Below are 16,615 nucleotides of genomic sequence, written 5' to 3' on the forward strand. Positions count from 1 at the left end.
CTCCAACACCAAGCTTGTTCCTGCCTGCCTGGCTACTTCCTGTCATTCAAGTCTCCAGCCAGAGGCCCTCCCTAACCTGACCCCTTCCCTAGACCTCCCATTTTAAGTATCCAGCCAGGCGCTGTCTCCTATCACCCATGTTACTCTCTGCATAGCACCCATCACTCTCTGGGTTTATCTGTTGACGACCTGGCCTCTCCTACTCTCCCCCTGACACCCCCACCCCAGGATACAGCATCTTGAGGGTAGGGCCTCACCTGTCTTGTTTGGGCACTTCTCCCATCCTTGCTGTAATTATTTCTCATTTGTCTTTGAATCCACAGCTCCCAGAGCAGTGCCTGGTACAACACAGACACTCAAAAATAGTTGTTTGATACTTAACTATTGAATACTACCCACTCTGGTTATCAGACGAGCGTCAATTCTTTTCACCTTTGTATTTGACTGAGACCAAAGGGCTTTGTAAACTGCTATGCGCCAATTGTGTACAGATTACTGTTTGTAAGATTATCACCTGGCTCTGTAGCTACCGCAACAGACTCACCAGAATCGTTCTCATCTTCATCCTGGAAGTAGTTCCCTATCCAGGCCCTGGTGATGGTGGAGGAGAGACGGCCCGGAAGGAACTACAGTGCAGAGCCCAGAGTTCAGTTCAGTGTAGCAGTCATTTACTGGGCCTTTACTAGGTACAAGCCGGATGCAAAGCACTGAGGGCACAAAGGCAATAAGAAATAGAGACCACCTGACGGGAGAGTGCTAGAATAGAGTTCTGTGCCAAATGCCCGGGGGCACAGGATGGAAGGGCCAGGAAGAGAGTTCTCTCTGTGAACCAGGCACTTTCCACCAGAGATCGTATCTCATCCTCACAGGAGCACTTTGAAGTAGGAGTCATTTTCCCCACTCTACCGAGGGGAGGGGAAACCTGAAGCTCAGAGAGGTTAAGTATCTTGCCCAAAGGCTCCCAGTTAATAGGAGGCAGAGCTCGAATTCCAACTCAGCCCCTGCAGAGCCTAGCTATCTCTGCTGCGTCCCCCAGCTGCCCATGGCCTAGTGCCCCCATAGGGCAAAACCAGGCACATCCCTCCAGCAGTTTGGGAAGAAAGGAAGAAGCTCCTTCTCCCAATGACTATGTCCGCAACACTCAACCATGGGAGCAGGCAGCACCCAGGGACCCCACAATTTCTAATCTCGGACACCCACCCAGGGGTTAGAAGAGGCCCTCTCACTCCCAGATGGGACTGGGAAAATTCCCACCTGGAAATGTCCAAGGGCCTGCAGCTCCTCCGCCTCCACTGGAGCGGCCGTGACCTCAGCCAGCGGGCAGGCATGTCCCTGGGTAGAGACCTAGGCCTCGCCCAGCCCAGGGACTCCAGGTCCTACGCCAGGCGAGGAAAGGAAAGAAAGAGAGTTCATGGGAGGCAGGAGAGCATGAACTTAGGCAGCACCCTTCCCTAAGCTTTGCCTTGCAGGAAAGGGTGCAAGTACTTTGCATGAGAGCCTTTGTGTGCGGGCTCCTGTGTGTGCCCCTATGTGGCTGTGTGTGTGCTGAGTGTAGTGGTGCAAATGAGTGGAAGAACAGAGCCTTGTGTGCATTTGTGTATGTGCATTCACGATGACCTAAGACTACACTCAGAGAAATACCTTAGTGTCCTGGTAGTTTTTCGTTTTTGTCTGTTTGTTCTATTAGGTATAACCTAGGTTCAGTAAAGTACTCAAATCTGAAGTATACCACTCAATGAATTTTTACACACGTATACCCCCATGTAACCAACACCTAGATCAAGATCTAGTTTTCCAACATTCCAGAAGGCTCCATTGTGCTCCTTCAAATAACCCCCAGTATAATCACTATTCTGACTTCTATCTCCATGGATTAACTTTAACTTTTAATCATATATATGAAATAATACTCTTTTGTGTCTAGTTTCTTTTTTTCATTATTATGTCTCTGAGATTCGTCCATGTGTCATTGCATTTCACACTAGTTTATTCTTGTCTGTTGCTGAATTATATTCCATTATATGAATACACCACAATTTATTCCGTCAGTGATTGACTTTGGGGTTTTTCCAATTTTTAGCTATTATGGATGAAGCCAGTATGAAGATTCATGTACAGGTGTTTTGCTGGACAGATGTACTCATTTCTCTTGGCCCTAATTCCTGGTCATAGAATCATAGAATAGTGAGACTTCCCTGGTGGTCCAGTGGTTAAGACTCCGAGCTCCCAATGCAGCAGGCCCGGGTTCGATCCCTGGTCAGAGAACTAGATCCCACATGTTGCAACTAAAGGATCCCACATGCCACAACGCAGATCCTGCATGTGGCAACAAAGATCCCACGTGCCTCAACTAAGACCTGGTGCAGCCAAATTAAAAAAAACAAAAAAGCAAAAAACAAAGAATCAGGGGCTTCCCTGGTGGCGCAGTGGTTGAGAATCTGCCTGCTAATGCAGGGGACACGGGTTCGAGCCCTGGTCTGGGAGGATCCCACATGCCGCGGAGCGGCTGGGCCCGTGAGCCACGGCTGCTGAGCCTGCGCGTCTGGAGCCTGTGCCCCGCAGCGGGAGGGGCCGCGATAGTGAGAGGCCCGCGCACCGCGATGAAGAGCGGTCCCCGCACCGCAATGAAGAGTGGCCCCCGCTTGCCGCAACTGGAGAAAGCCCTCGCACGAACCGAAGACCCAACACAGCCAAAAATAAATAAATAAATAAATAAAGTAGGGGGGAAAAAAATTATTAAAAAAAAAAAAAAAAAACAAAGAATCATAGAATAGTCATATGTTTAGCTTTAGTAGATTCAGCCAAACCTTTTTCCAAAATATTTGTACCAATTTATACTCTTAGCAGCAGTGTCTGAGATTTCCAGTTGCCCCACATCCTCATCAGCACTTAGTATTGTCAGGCTTTTAAATTTTAAGCATTCTGGTGTCTCTGTAGAGACAGCTCATTGTGGTTTGAATTTACATTGGCCTGATGAGTGATGACGTCAAGCATCTTTTGGCACTTAACTGGCCATGGAAGTATCCCCTTTGGTGAAGTGTCCGTTCAAGTTTTTACAGAACTACAATATCTATAAAAGTAGGCAAATAATTGACAAAAACAGACAGACAGGAGAGCAGAATCATCTTAAGAAACTCAGCAATACACACAACAGCCCATCAGCCAGTTGTTTTTCAATTGCTAACTAGTTGCTACAATTAGTAAACCTGTTGTACCAGGTCATTTAGATGAATAACTGAATTTTATATTTTAAACCAATTATTTAGATATCATAGAGCCCCCCACCTTAGACTCAGCAGGGAGAAGGGAATGCAGATAAGAGCCCTTTCCTGGGCTCTTCGCCCCAGCCTGAGAGGTTCCCTCACTCAACTCACTGACTGTTTTTCCTTCAATTACAGGATCCCGACAGCAATCAACCCCTGAACAGCCTCGGTAAGCTCAGGTCTGGCTTTCCTTTGTCTAGCTCAGTTTCACTCAGTTACCAAGTAGATACTAAACCCCTCTTGCATGGTCCTCACCACCACCTCCAAGTGCTAAATGCTACAGGAGACATCCATCCACCATTCAACAAACATGTATCAAGCAAGTGTCATCTCCAGGATTCATTCTAGAAGTAGGAGGCATGGTCTCTGGGGAAATAGAACCATCAAACTTAAAACGCCAACAGCAGTGATTTTCTAATTCATTCATTCAGTTACTTATTCTCTCATCCTTTCAACAATACTGTGAGTGCCTGCACGGGCCAGGCCCTGGGCTGAACACGGGACTATAGCAGTAAATACGACAGCCAAAGTCCCTGCCCTCATGGAGTTTACAGTCTGACCGTGCCGCTGAGGAACAAGCTGGACAAAGGTGTTTTCACTGGTAGAATAGAAAATGGCAGTGTTTGCCTGACTTACCAGAGAAAAATAAGTTAATAGATGAAGTATTCCCAAATATAGGGGTTTTTTTCCCTCCTATTCCATTTTTTTAAACCATTGATACCTATGCCTGATAACCTGGATCAGCAAAACGAGTGAGCAAAGACAAATTAATATGACAGCTTCATAAGGAGATGACCAATCCCACTTACTTTGACAGCTTATTTATTTCAGGGTCACAAGTTAATAAAGATCACAAACAATATAATATTCAGCAGGTAAAACAATGCCTAGTTTCTACTTTGGAATTTAATCTATCGATATTCCGTGGTGTCCCCAAAGAACACTAGACATACAAGGGCTCCACCACCTGAGTAAGCCTGGGAACAGCCAAACCAGAAAACAATTAAGGGAGCTCGGGAGGGAGAAATCAGTGCCAAGTGAAGATTCCGAGGTTAAGAATGATTACAGGTTGTGCAAGGACCAGGGACTGAAACTGCTCATGTGGAAATGGGGCTGGCGAGGACTAGCAGTGGGAAGTCCATTTGGCTGGGAGAGGCAAGCCGAATTACACTGCCTTTGAAAGCCCAGAGGAGAGCGTGGTCCAGATACGGAAGTCATGGGGAGCCCTTGAGGGTTCTGGAGCAGAGACGTGATGGGATGACAGCAATATGTCTGTCCGGCAGCATTGGGCAGGACAGGCCGGAGGAAGGAACAGTGGCAGGCAAGGAGGCTATTCATAGCTCAGCCGGTTGGTTAACTTTGTAAACCATAAACTTTAGAGACAATAAACCAAGAAAACCCTTCGCTTCCTGATGATGTTCTCCATGAGAACATGAAGGAGGCAGAGACATTGGGCCCTGGACGAGGGAACTCATCAAAGGACTCCCAATAAGTCATTCACTTCTGGGAAAACAAGCCAACCTTGTATCCCCAGAGGTAGGTGCTCAATGAAGAAATCATGCATGAATGAATGAACAGGATGTCTCCATGTCCATGGCCGCAGGAAAGAGGACAGTGCCAAACACTCACTGCTGGAACTTTAAAAACAGTATCCGACAACATTATTAATAACTTACTCTGTTGCCAGGTCCTGATAATAACAGGCAATACCAGCCCACATCCTTGGGGCCAGAGCTCTGTGTCTGAGGTTTAACCTGTCCCTGTTGAGGAGCGTTTCCTACGCTTTCCCTATCAACACATCCACTGATATCCGCACTTACTGGGCGCCAGTCTCTGGCAGCCTGCCATTCTCTGCTTTTGAACAGCTGAGGAAAGAGGTAGAGACAGAAACACAACTAGCCATCATTCCAGACAGAATAAAATGAGACCTGTAAGAAAGGCAGAAGGGATGTGCTGAAGAGGACAAGCAAAGAGCAAATCGTTTATTCATTTGACACATATTTTTTGAGTTCCTACTAGGGGCCAGGCACTGTTCTAGGCACCAGGGACTCAGCAGCGAACAAAACAGACAAAAATCCCCATCTTCCTGGAGACTTCATTTCAGGCAGGGTTGGGAGGGGCTAGATGATATACAAAATATGTAAAATATACAGTACATTAGAGGTGATAAATGCTTTGAAAAAATAAAACAGGGAAGGAAGATAGGAAATATTGGAAGATTGAATTTTAAATAGGGAGGTCAAGGAAGGCCTCAGTAAGAAAGTGACATCTGAAGAGCAATTTGATGGAGGTAAAGGGGAAAGCCATGTGCAGATGAGGGGGAGGAGAGCTGGCCTGTTGCTTTCCAGGGATTCTCAGGGTTGCTATAATTCCTGCCCTAGTTCTCCCTGGAGAAGTCCCCTGCCCTAGTCTCCCCAGCTTATTGCCTGCAAGGAGAGGGGACACCGAAGAGCCTATCCCTGATACTTTGTGAGAAGTTAATCTTTTAAAGCCTTGCCATGTTCCATCTCCTTGGATAGCCACGTGACGTGGACAATATAGTTATTATTGCCTCTGTTTTAGACATCAGTAGGTCCCTCCTGGTCTCCCGAACCCCAGACTCTTGTTCTAGTCCATCTCCTCCCAGATGAAAGGGTCATAGTTCTAAATATTAGTGTGATCATATCTCTCTGCTGCTTAAAAGCCTTCCATGGTCCCTCACTGCCCTCAGGATAAAATCCAAACCCCTTAGTGTGATAGTCAAGACTCTCCACAAGCTGACTTTGACAGCCCTGCTTCCACAACATGCTCTTACCCACCTTACATCCCAGGCACACCAGCAGCTCACAGCTCCCAACACCCAGGCCTTCACCAAGCTGGACCCACTCCCCCCTCTCCCATCATCTCCACCTAGAAAGGCCCATTTAAGTGCCTTGATGGTGTCTGGTGGTACTGGCAATTGTGTCCCTGTTTGCCTCTTCCCCCAAATTGGAATTTCCTTAAAGACAGGACCTTTCTAGGGACTGGCTGTGTGTTGAACTGAGTTGGAGATGAAGGCCATTAGGTCAACCTTCATTCACAAGTATTTATTAAGCTTCCACTAAGCACATACTGTGCTGGCAGCCCCTGCCCTCCTGGAGCTTGTAGTTTAATCAAAAGATAAGTCAGGAAAGAGGATACATGATAGTAAAGGGAAAGGGTACGTGCCTCTCCTGGGACAGATGCAGGTCAGACTGGACGGGATGAAACATCCTAGAACAGGTTGTCAAGACAAAGAGAAGGCACCATGGGCTAGAGGAGCACCTGTGAAAGATGGACAAGCCTGGGTAAATGAAAGGAGGTGGGGGGCCCCTGTGCTGAGGAAGCTAAGCCTAGTCTGCAGGAGTAACCCCAGCACCAACCAAAACGGTCCCCAAAGTTTTCCTGGGCTCCGCACCAGGGGCCAGAGGGTGGGGAAGCTGTGGGCCTTGGCAGGGGTGGCCTCCGAGTACTGACTGCAGGCTCTTCCCCTCCCCCTCACAGATGTCACCCCCCTGAGGAAATCCCGCACCTCCCTGGAGACCTTCAGAAAGGTGGGGATCCCCATCATCGCAGCACTGCTGAGCCTGCTGACCATCACGGCCGTGGCTGTCCTCAGTAAGTGGCAGCCCTCACCCCGGCCCCTATGCCTCCTTACCGCCCCCCCTCCGCCCCTACAGCATGTGGCAGCTCCCACCCACCCCTCCCCTGCCCTCACCTCAGAGCGCTCCCCACCCCAGCAGAGTCAAGGCCAGGTGATCTGCATAGAGCTTTGCATCCACCCCTGCTCTGAAGGGAGCCTTCCTCTCAGAGTGAGCGGGAGATGAACTCAGCCCCCATCTACCCAGATGGATTCTATCCCAGATGATTTCTTCTGCGGGGAAAGCACCGTTTGCACCAGTTACAAACCCACTCAGGCAACGGGCACAGCCGCCACGCCCCCTGCCTGCTCCTCCCCAAGCTTGCAGACAGAGAGCTGGGTGGGTCCGCAGCCCTGCTGTGAGGAGCAGGAAGCATGTCTGCTTATGAGGAGGGGGGTGGGGAGGGGGCATCAGGGAAGATGCCCAGGCAGACAGCACCTCTCCCCACCTTGAGCTCTGGCTTCACCACAGCAGGAGCCTGAGACCCACTGTTATCCCAGGCAGGCCACTCTGGGGCAAAGAAGAGTAAACTGAGCGAGCCCCGGTTCCCACAGTCCCTCCCTTTCAGCCCGCACATCCTGTGACTGAGTCCCCATCTTCACCCACCCCCATAGTCACAGCAGGCTACTGACCACAGCTTTCACGCAGGAAGTAGAGCTGAGGGGACCAGACTAGGAATCAGGACACCTGGGTCGGGGATCCCAGCGCTGCCCCTTCTTGCTGCTATGTGACCTTGAGTAAGTCCCTCAACCTCTCTCTTAACCTCAGTCTCCTGACCTGTAAAACATCCTGCCTCCCTCAGAGGGATATCAGAGACCCAATGAGGTAACGTGTGTAAAGTACTTGGATAAAAACCAAGTTGTGCAAAAGTGTAGGTCATCACGAAGTGTGCAGAGATGTGGCCGAGGCCATGTGTTTGCTCACCAGGCCAGGACGGCCTTCCAGGAGCCTGCAGCAGCCTTCAACTCGTTGGAGGACGCTCAGAGATCATCCGGTCCAACGCCTCATTCTCCACTTGGGCACTGACGCAGAGAGGGGGTGTGGCAGTCGAGGACAGGGCTAGGACAGGTCCCCAAGCCCTGACTGGGCAGGTCCAATTCTACTTCGTGGCGGTGGAAATGCAGATACACAACACAAACGCCACCCAGATCCCTGAGCGCCCTATCAGGACGTGAGATGCAGATAACCCCAAATCATTCCTCTTGACCTTGGCTGGCCCAAAGCAGTGGTGGGCGTGCAGCGGCATCAGCGGATTTACTGTCGTAGGCCAGTTTGGCTCAGACTAATATTAAGACGAGCCTGCCTTCTCTGAGCACGTGCCCTGCCATAGCGGAGAGAGAAGACAGGGCCAGGTTCAGGGTGATCCAAGGCAGGTACAAGTACTTAATTTAGAGTCGGGCTCTCCCTGTCCCAGAAGGCCCTGTGCAGCTTCCAACCCGGGACTCCCAGGTTCTGCAACCAGAGGAGGTAACGTGAACTTCCATCCTGGGCTGGGCTCCCTCAACCTTTTGGCTTCTGGGGGCTCAACGGGTGACGCTGTGTCCTGGCTTCACCCCAGGAGGCAGGAGGGACCCCTCCTCACCCAGGCTCCTGACCATGAACCAAACTCTGAAAGTCCAGGAAATATCTGACTGACCTGCTCTTTCTCCCTTGCTTCTCAAACCAGTAGCATCGGGGCCGTAAGATCACATTTTGAGCTCCTTCAGGGAAGGTGTGGAGAGGCAGCAAAGAGCTTTAGAACTAGACAGACACTGATCGAAATCCTGGCTCTAACACCTGACTGCTATGTGGCCTTGAGAAATAAACCCTAACTCTCTAAACATCCATTTCCTTATTTGTAATGGGAGTTCATAATAGCACCTGCCTCCTAAAGTTGTTGTCAGGATTCCAGGTGACAATGAAAGGAAAGCTCTTAGCAGTGATAAGCAGGGCCATCATCAGACTTGTTACCACCACTCCTAGGGTCAGCCGGTGGTGATGCTGGGCTGCAGAGGGGAGCTTCAGGCCAAGGGAGAGTTCAGTTAGGCAGGAAGAGCCAGGACAGTTAGGAAAGTATGGAAATATCTGTTCCCTGAGGACTTTTTTTTTTTTTTACAATTTTTTCTTGGCTTTTTTTTTAACATCTTTATTGGAGTATAATTGCTTTACAATGGTGTGTTAGTTTCTGCTGTATTACAAAGTGAATCATCTATACATATACATATATCCCCATATCCCCTCCCTCTTGTGCCTCCCTCCCACCCTCCCTATCCCACACCACTAGGTGGTCACAAAGCACTGAGCTGATCTCCCTGTGCTATGCAGCTGCTTCCCACTAGCTACCTATTTTACATTTGGTAGTGTATATATGTCAATGCTACTCTCTCACTTCCTCCCAGCTTACCCTTCCCACCCGTGCCCTCAAATCTGTTCTCTATGTCTACGTCTTTATTCCTGTCCTGCCCCTAGGTTCTTCAGAATCATTGTTTTTAGATTCCATATATATGTGTTAGCATACGGTATTTGTTTTTCTCTTTCTGACTTACTTCACTCTGTATGACAGACTCCAGGTCCATCCACCTCACTACAAATAACTCAATTTCGTTTCTTTTTATGCCTGAGTAATATTCCATTGTATATATGTGCCACATCTTCTTTATCCATTCTTCTGTCGATGGACACTTAGGGTGCTTCCATGTCCTGGCTATTGTAAATAGCGCTGCAATGAACATTGTGGTACATGTCTCTTTTTAAATTATGGTTTTCTCAGGGTATATGTCCAGTAGTGGGATTGCTGAGTCATATGGTAGTTCTATTTTTAGTTTTTTAAGGAACCTCCATACTGTTCTCCATAGTGGCTGTATCAATTTACATTCCCACCAACAGTGCAAGAGGGCTCTCTTTTCTCCACACCCTCTCCAGCATTTATTGTTTGTAGATTTTTTGATGATGGCCATTGTGACCTGTGTGAGGTGATACCTCATTGTGGTTTTGATTTGCATTTCTCTAATGATGAGTGATGTTGAACATCCTTTCATGTGTTTGTTGGCCATCTGTATATCCTCTTTGGAGAAATGTCTATTTAGGTCTTCTGCCCATTTTTGGATTGGGTTGTTTGTTTTTTTGCTATTGAGCTGCATGAGCTGCTTGTAAATTTTGGAGATTAATCCTTTGTCAGTTGCTTCATTTGCAAATATTTTCTCCCATTCTGAGGGTTGTCTTTTTGTTTTGTTTATGGTTTCTTTTGCTGTGCAAAAGCTTTTAAGTTTCATTAGGTCCCATTTGTGTATCTTTGTTTTTATTTCCATTTCTCTAGGAGGTGGGTCAAAAAGGATCTTGCTGTGATTTATGTCATAGAGTGTTCTGCCTATGTTTTCCTCTGAGAGTTTGATAGTGTCTGGCCTTACATTTAGGTCTTTAATCCATTTTGAGTTTATTTTTGTGTATGGTGTTAGGAAGTGTTCTAATTTCATTCTTTAACATGTAGTTGTCCAGTTTTCCCAGCACCACTTATTGAAGAGGCTGTCTTCTCCATTGTATATTCTTGCCTCCTTTATCAAAGATAAGGTGACCATATGTGCGTGGGTTTATCTCTGGGCTTTCTATCCTGTTCCATTGATCTATATTTCTGTTTCTGTGCCAGTACCATACTGTCTTGATTACTGTAGCTTTGTAGTATAGTCTGAAGTCAGGGAGCCTGATTCCTCCAGCTCCATTTTTCTTTCTCAAGATTGCTTTGGCTATTCGGGGTCTTTTGTGTTTCCATACAAATTGTAAAATTTTTTGTTCTAGTTCTGTGAAAAAAGCCAGTGGCAGTTTGATAGGGATTGCATTGAATCTGTAGATTGCTTTGGGTAGTATAGTCGTTTTCACAATGTTGATTCTTCCAATCCAAGAACATGGTATATCTCTCCATCTGTCTGTATCGTCTTTACTTTCTTTTATCAGTGTCTTTTAGTTTTCTGCATACAGGTCTTTTGTCTCCTTAGGTAGGTTTATTCCTATATATTATATTATTTTTGTTGCAGTGGTAAATGGGAGTGTTTCCTTAATTTCTCTTTCAGATTTTTCATCATTAGTGTATAGGAATGCAAGAGATTTCTGTGCATTAATTTTGTATCCTGCTACTTTACCAAATTCATTGATTAGCTCTAGTAGGTTTTGGTAGCATCTTTAGGATTCTCTATGTATAGTATCATGTCATCTGCAAACAGTGACAGTTTCACTTATTCTTTTCCGATTTGGATTCCTTTTATTTCTTTTTCTTCTCTGATTGCCGTGACTAAAACTTCCAAAACTATATTGCATTTTCTGAGGACTTAAAAACACTAGACTCCTTCCCATCATCTAAGACAGCAAAGGAGCAACAGAATCTTGAAGTCAGGAGGCAGAAGACAAAAACAAAGCAAAACACCAACCTCCTAATGGGTCTTTCAACCCCAGATAAAAACACCAAATCCTAGAACTGCACTTGATAGTGATGAGACACTTTCACAACCACCAGCTCATCAAACGTTCTCTGCAACCTTGTGAGGCCCAGAAAGGGGAAGCGATTGGTCGAAATTCACACAGTAGGTGGCAGAGCCAGCACTCAGGTCTTCAGACTCCAGGCCCAGCACTGTCTTCTCCATCCTCAGAGGCACTGTGCCAACACTTGGGGTTGAGAGGCTAGTGGGGACTGTTTCTAAATTGCTCCCCACACATGATCTTGATTGACTCCTCAGCCATCTTTAGGGATGGGACAGATGTTATTATCTCCATTTTACAGATGAGGAAACTGAGGCTCAGGACCAAGGACACCAGCTCCTAAGTGACAGAACTGGGCCTGGAACCCACTTCTGCCTGTCTCCAGGCCCAGCATGTTTTCAGGGAAACAATCTCTCCTGCCCCTGGGCTGCCTGCTTGACCATCAGCCCTCTCTGCCCCTCCCTGCCCTTGCTTTCCAGTCAAGGTGGTTCTGGACAATTACTTCCTCTGTGGGCAGCCCCTCCATTTCATCCAGAGGGGGCAGGTGTGTGATGGCCAGCAGGACTGTGCCTCAGGGGAGGATGAGCAGCACTGTGTCAAGAAATTCCCCGATGGGCCTCCAGTGACAGGTGAGTCCAGGGACTGTGGGGCCAGGGGAGTGGGAAGGGCAGGAAGTCGACTCAGGTCCCCTTGGTCCACTGCACAGCATCTGCCACCTGACTAGTCACTTTCCTTCCCCGTTGTAAGGTTCTTAAAGACAGGATCATGTCTTGTCTACTAGGTCCCCAATACTCAACATGCAAACACTCAGTAAATTTTGATGAACAAATGTGGGCCAGAGGGGACAGGAAATTGTAAATGAGCCTGCCCCATTCCTGCTGCTCCTGGGTGCTGAATGGAATGACCTTGGGAAGTTCCCCCCTTTCTCTGAAACCTATTATTTCAAGGGGACTAGAAAGATACCATTAAGGCCGTTAGCCAGCTATTGATCCCTCTATTCATTAGATAAGTGTTTATTCTAACACATTATGGAACAAGACTGAGCTAGGTCCTTTGAAGAATATCGTGATGTTTCAAACATAAAAACCCATGTTCTTTCTTGGACTGTTCTAGCCCAACTTGATCCACCTATTACTTGGGCTCTGAAAATAAAAGACAGCCCAGGACACGGGTGATGGGGGCTTTTGTGGGGCAAGGCTGAGTAACTTCCTGTGTATTTGCTCTTTTTTATCAGAAGTCAAATGCCTATGGGCCCTGCCACCCTACTGCCAATAGCACTCCCCTCTCTGACCTTACATGGAAAAAGAGCAACATTCCTCTTTGAGAAGTTTTCCCAGGCTAGGCAAGCCGTGTGAACTATGGGTAGGGAAGCCATGTAATACATCATCAAAACTTATACGTATAAAGAGCTATTAATAATTGTGCCAGGGCAAAGGTCAAAATGGAGATTGTCCCCAGGACATCTGGTCACCCTAGCTGCCGTCAGAATGAGACTCAATCTGGCAAAGCCAAATGGAGGAACTTCCCTTGAGGTTGAAAGGGTTGGTGTTCTGTGATGCTCCCCAGTTCCTGGCAGGGTTTGGGCTACCGGTTTGGGCTGGTCACAGGATGAATTCTGTGGGAGAGAGGCCAAATGGGTCCCTGCCCGTAGCTGACCCGGGTTCCTCCCCTTCCAGTCCGCCTCTCCAGGGACCGATCCACCCTGCAGGTGCTGGACCTGGCCACAAAGAACTGGGCCTCCGCCTGCTTCGACAACTTCACAGAAGCTCTGGCCAAGACAGCCTGTGGGCAGATGGGCTATGACAGGTACCCAGCCCAAGGCTCTGGAGGCTGTCACCTCACCCCATGACCTCTCTCCCTTTCTTTCTTCCTTCCTCTTTCCCCTTTTCCTCTCCTTCCTTCCTCCTTCCTCCCTCTTTCCTTAAAAATATAGGTATTGGAGTCAGACAGAACTGCTTTTGAAGCACTTTCCCTTATGAGTAGCATGAAGTTAAATCTTCTAAGCCTCAATATGTTCAAGAGTTACTGGGGGAAGCAATACCAACCTCATAGGATGGTTATGAGGCACCAGAGAGAGGATATCTGCCCCACCCCTCCCCCTCCCCCACCCCCACTGCCACCCCCTCCCCACACACACACACAGTTCAAGCTCCTTTGCAATCCTTTCCTTTCCTTTACTCCTCAATCCTCACTCCTTCTTGGCTTGGCAAGTCGCTGTCCCTGCCCCAGAATACAAAAGCCTTATTTACTTATTCAAAGTCCCATTGGTTAAAATTTAGTTTAAATGAACCTGATTTCACTGGGCCTTCATCAGCAATCTCAGCTTTCTCAGCAAATTTCAAAAGCAGTTTTAAATCTTCACTGTATGAAAAAGGATATAATTATAAGAAGGGTAATTATCATTACGTATTTATATTCATTTGATCTTGGCAAAAACCAAAAAGGTAGTTATTATTCTATCTATTTTAGAAGTAGGTTCAAAGAAGGTAAGTAACTTGCTTGGATAGTAGCTGGGAGCGAGAGGGCTGGCATTTGTGCCCAAGACCCCCTAATTCCTGGGCATCAGAAGCATCTCTGTTTCTCGGTTGGGTAATTCTCTCTTCTCTGGAGGTTTCATTTATAAAGGGAGGGGAGGGGAGACAGTTGATCACTCAGAGCCTAATTGGAGAGGATAGAAAAGAACCCATGAATTCAGTTGCACAGGGGATAATCTCTTCCTGGCAAGCCCCCAACTTCAGGATCCTGAGAAACTGGACGCAGAGACTAGGTAGAAATGATAAATCTTAAGCAGACATCCATCAGTCAATCACAGAACCAGCTTCCATCAATCCCTAGAGCAGCCTCAAGATCCTTTTTCAGTAAGTGCTGCAGGCAGCCATTACTGATCCATCAGACCTATTTGCCCCTTCTGCTGTCTGGTTATCAGACTTCTCCTGCTCTCTGCCCCTCCATGGGGTGCAACATCCAGTACGCACTGAAGAGGATACCCTACCACCTTCACTTTCAAGGAGAGCTGGGAAGGCACTTCCTGTCCCTGCTGTTTCCCCTCCCCCAGCAGCCACCCCAGCCCAGCCTTCTGGCTGCAGCCCCCCCTCCTCCCTACTGCAGTCCAGCCAACTGCAGCGTCAGCTGTACCAGCATAGCAGGCTGCAGCTTGATTATGAAACCAGGGTGTCTCCAGGGGCTCTTAAGGTAAAAGGCTCCTGCAATTTCTGTCCTTCTGGAGCTCTTTAAGGCACCAAGCCATCTCTCTCTTGAGCTCTACAAGATCAAAGCTGGTCAGAATTATTCATCAGGATGTAACTGGTGAACAGAGGCTAACTCTCCTGGGAATGTCCATTTCCACCATGATCTCTCCTTCTGGGTCTCAGATTTCCCTGGCTACGTGGCCCTTTTTGTCCCAGGACCACAAAACCCTATAGATGGCTCAATGTGGGAAGGACTCTAGAGATCATCTGGTCCACCCATCATTTTATAGAGAGGAAAACTGAGGCTTAGAGAGACCCAGAGAGGGAATATGACCTACCAAGGGTACATAGCAAGCTAGTGTCAGAGCCAGGACAAGAACCTCAGTCCTGAGGGCTCTCAGCACAAAACCCCACACTGCTAGACTTCAGTCTTCCAGGTGCCATGCCTGGGTCATCCAGGTAGTGCCAGATTCCTGGCTGGGAATGTGAGAATGTGCCAGTCAGCCAGTGCCTCAGGTTGACCCGAGCCTGCATACAGAGTTTATACTAGCTCTGTATAGCATGGCTGGATGGGGAAGGATAGGAGAGATGGGAAAGAGGCAGATTCAGTACAGGTACCATCAGAAAGATGGGATTAATCAGGGAAACCTTCCTGGAGGAGGGAAGACTTACACCCAAGGTTTGGTAAAGACAAGCATGGATTAGAGGAGAGGAAGAGGGAGAGTGGTCCAAATGAGAGAAATGTTTGTCTGGATGCATGTGAAGGCTGATCTCAGCCTGTCCTACCTCCAGAGGGACCATAAATGTACCCCACTACCAAATTTAGACCAGATGCCTTGTTGGGAGAGCAACATATCCACATTCAGTTCCCTCCAAGGTGAGGGGAGGGCTAACCTGCTTCTTTTGCCTCCTTGTTCCCCTCGCTGTGAACCAGAAGAAACCGCTGGGACATTTGGAATAGAGACAGAGCTGGGAGTTATAAAAGGACATCCATAACATTTCTCCAGGGCTCTGGGTTCAGGAGCAGGCTTCCCTGCCTGAGAAAACAAGTCCACATCAGCACTGTGCCCAGGGCTGGATCCTGGGATGCCAAGGGACCATTCCTTGTCATCTAGCAAAGCAGTCACCACCCTCACTGACCAAGCCACCTCCACTCCCCTGCCACGCCGTACCCAGAATTCTCTGCTGCCCCCTCTCCTGGGAGTGGGGACTACTCCTACCCTCTTGGTCTAAACTCCTGCCCCAGCTCACATCTCTCCCTCCCTCTCTTTCCCTCCCAACATGAGCAGCAAACCCACCTTCAGAGCCGTGGAGATTGGCCCAGCCCAAGACCTGGATGTTGTCAAAATCACAGAGAACATGCAGGAGCTTCAGGTGCGAAACTCAAATGGGTAAGTGAGAGGACACCTCTGGCCCACAAAGGCTCACATGAGGCCGATGCCATCGGGGCTGCAGCCAGCCCGCCCTGAACAGACTTAGCAAGGGAAACTTAAGCCAGACAACAAAAAGAACTCCTGGCCAGGCAGGCTGTCAGATACCAAAAGCTAGAGCATCACATTTCTGAGAGGTTTTCTGTATTGACTCTTTGTTTTAATACAAGGGGCAGCAGGACAAAGTGTGCTGTCTACAAGCTGGTGGCCTTTCATCAGTCAAATAAGAAAAGCAAATTTGTTTCCTATGGCCTTATGCTCCCTATTAAGCCCAAGAGGCAAGATTCCAAAGGCCACTTTGTCCTTCCTGTCTCTCATCCAGGCCAGAGTAAGCCCTCCCCACATTTCCAACTCTCCAGAGGAGAAGCTGCACGGCCTCTGTCAATGTACCATTCCCGTGCCTACCACCCCGAGTCAGAGCCCGGCACCGACAGGAAAACTGTCACCCTGCAGCAGAGTGACTCAGAGAGGATGCTGTCTTCTCAGCATTCAGGGATGTTGCTGAGGGCTGCTTATTCGTCAAAGAGTAAATCTTGAAAAGGATAGGAATAGGAGCAGAATGATCATTTGCCTGGAATTTCATCGAAATCCCATTCCTCTTCTGTTTGGAGAGCCCGCAGTGCAGCAGACACTGCCCCAGCCTCTGCTCT

The 16,615-nt window shown here is 48.1% G+C and overlaps 1 protein-coding gene across 1 annotated transcript in view; it reads left to right on the forward strand.

Moving 5' to 3' along the window:
• The window catches only part of TMPRSS4 (transmembrane serine protease 4), a 38,067-nt gene that overhangs the window by 13,141 nt on the left and 8,311 nt on the right, over positions 1–16,615 (forward strand). The window contains exons 2-6 of the mRNA XM_007196580.2: positions 3,399–3,432; positions 6,765–6,878; positions 11,827–11,976; positions 13,024–13,153; positions 15,825–15,926. Coding sequence (XP_007196642.1) covers positions 3,399–3,432; positions 6,765–6,878; positions 11,827–11,976; positions 13,024–13,153; positions 15,825–15,926 — 530 coding nt within the window. The remainder of the gene's footprint in view (positions 1–3,398; positions 3,433–6,764; positions 6,879–11,826; positions 11,977–13,023; positions 13,154–15,824; positions 15,927–16,615) is intronic.

This window comes from Balaenoptera acutorostrata, chromosome 9 (genome assembly GCF_949987535.1).
Source record: "Balaenoptera acutorostrata chromosome 9, mBalAcu1.1, whole genome shotgun sequence".
Classification (NCBI taxonomy): Eukaryota; Metazoa; Chordata; class Mammalia; order Artiodactyla; family Balaenopteridae; genus Balaenoptera; species Balaenoptera acutorostrata.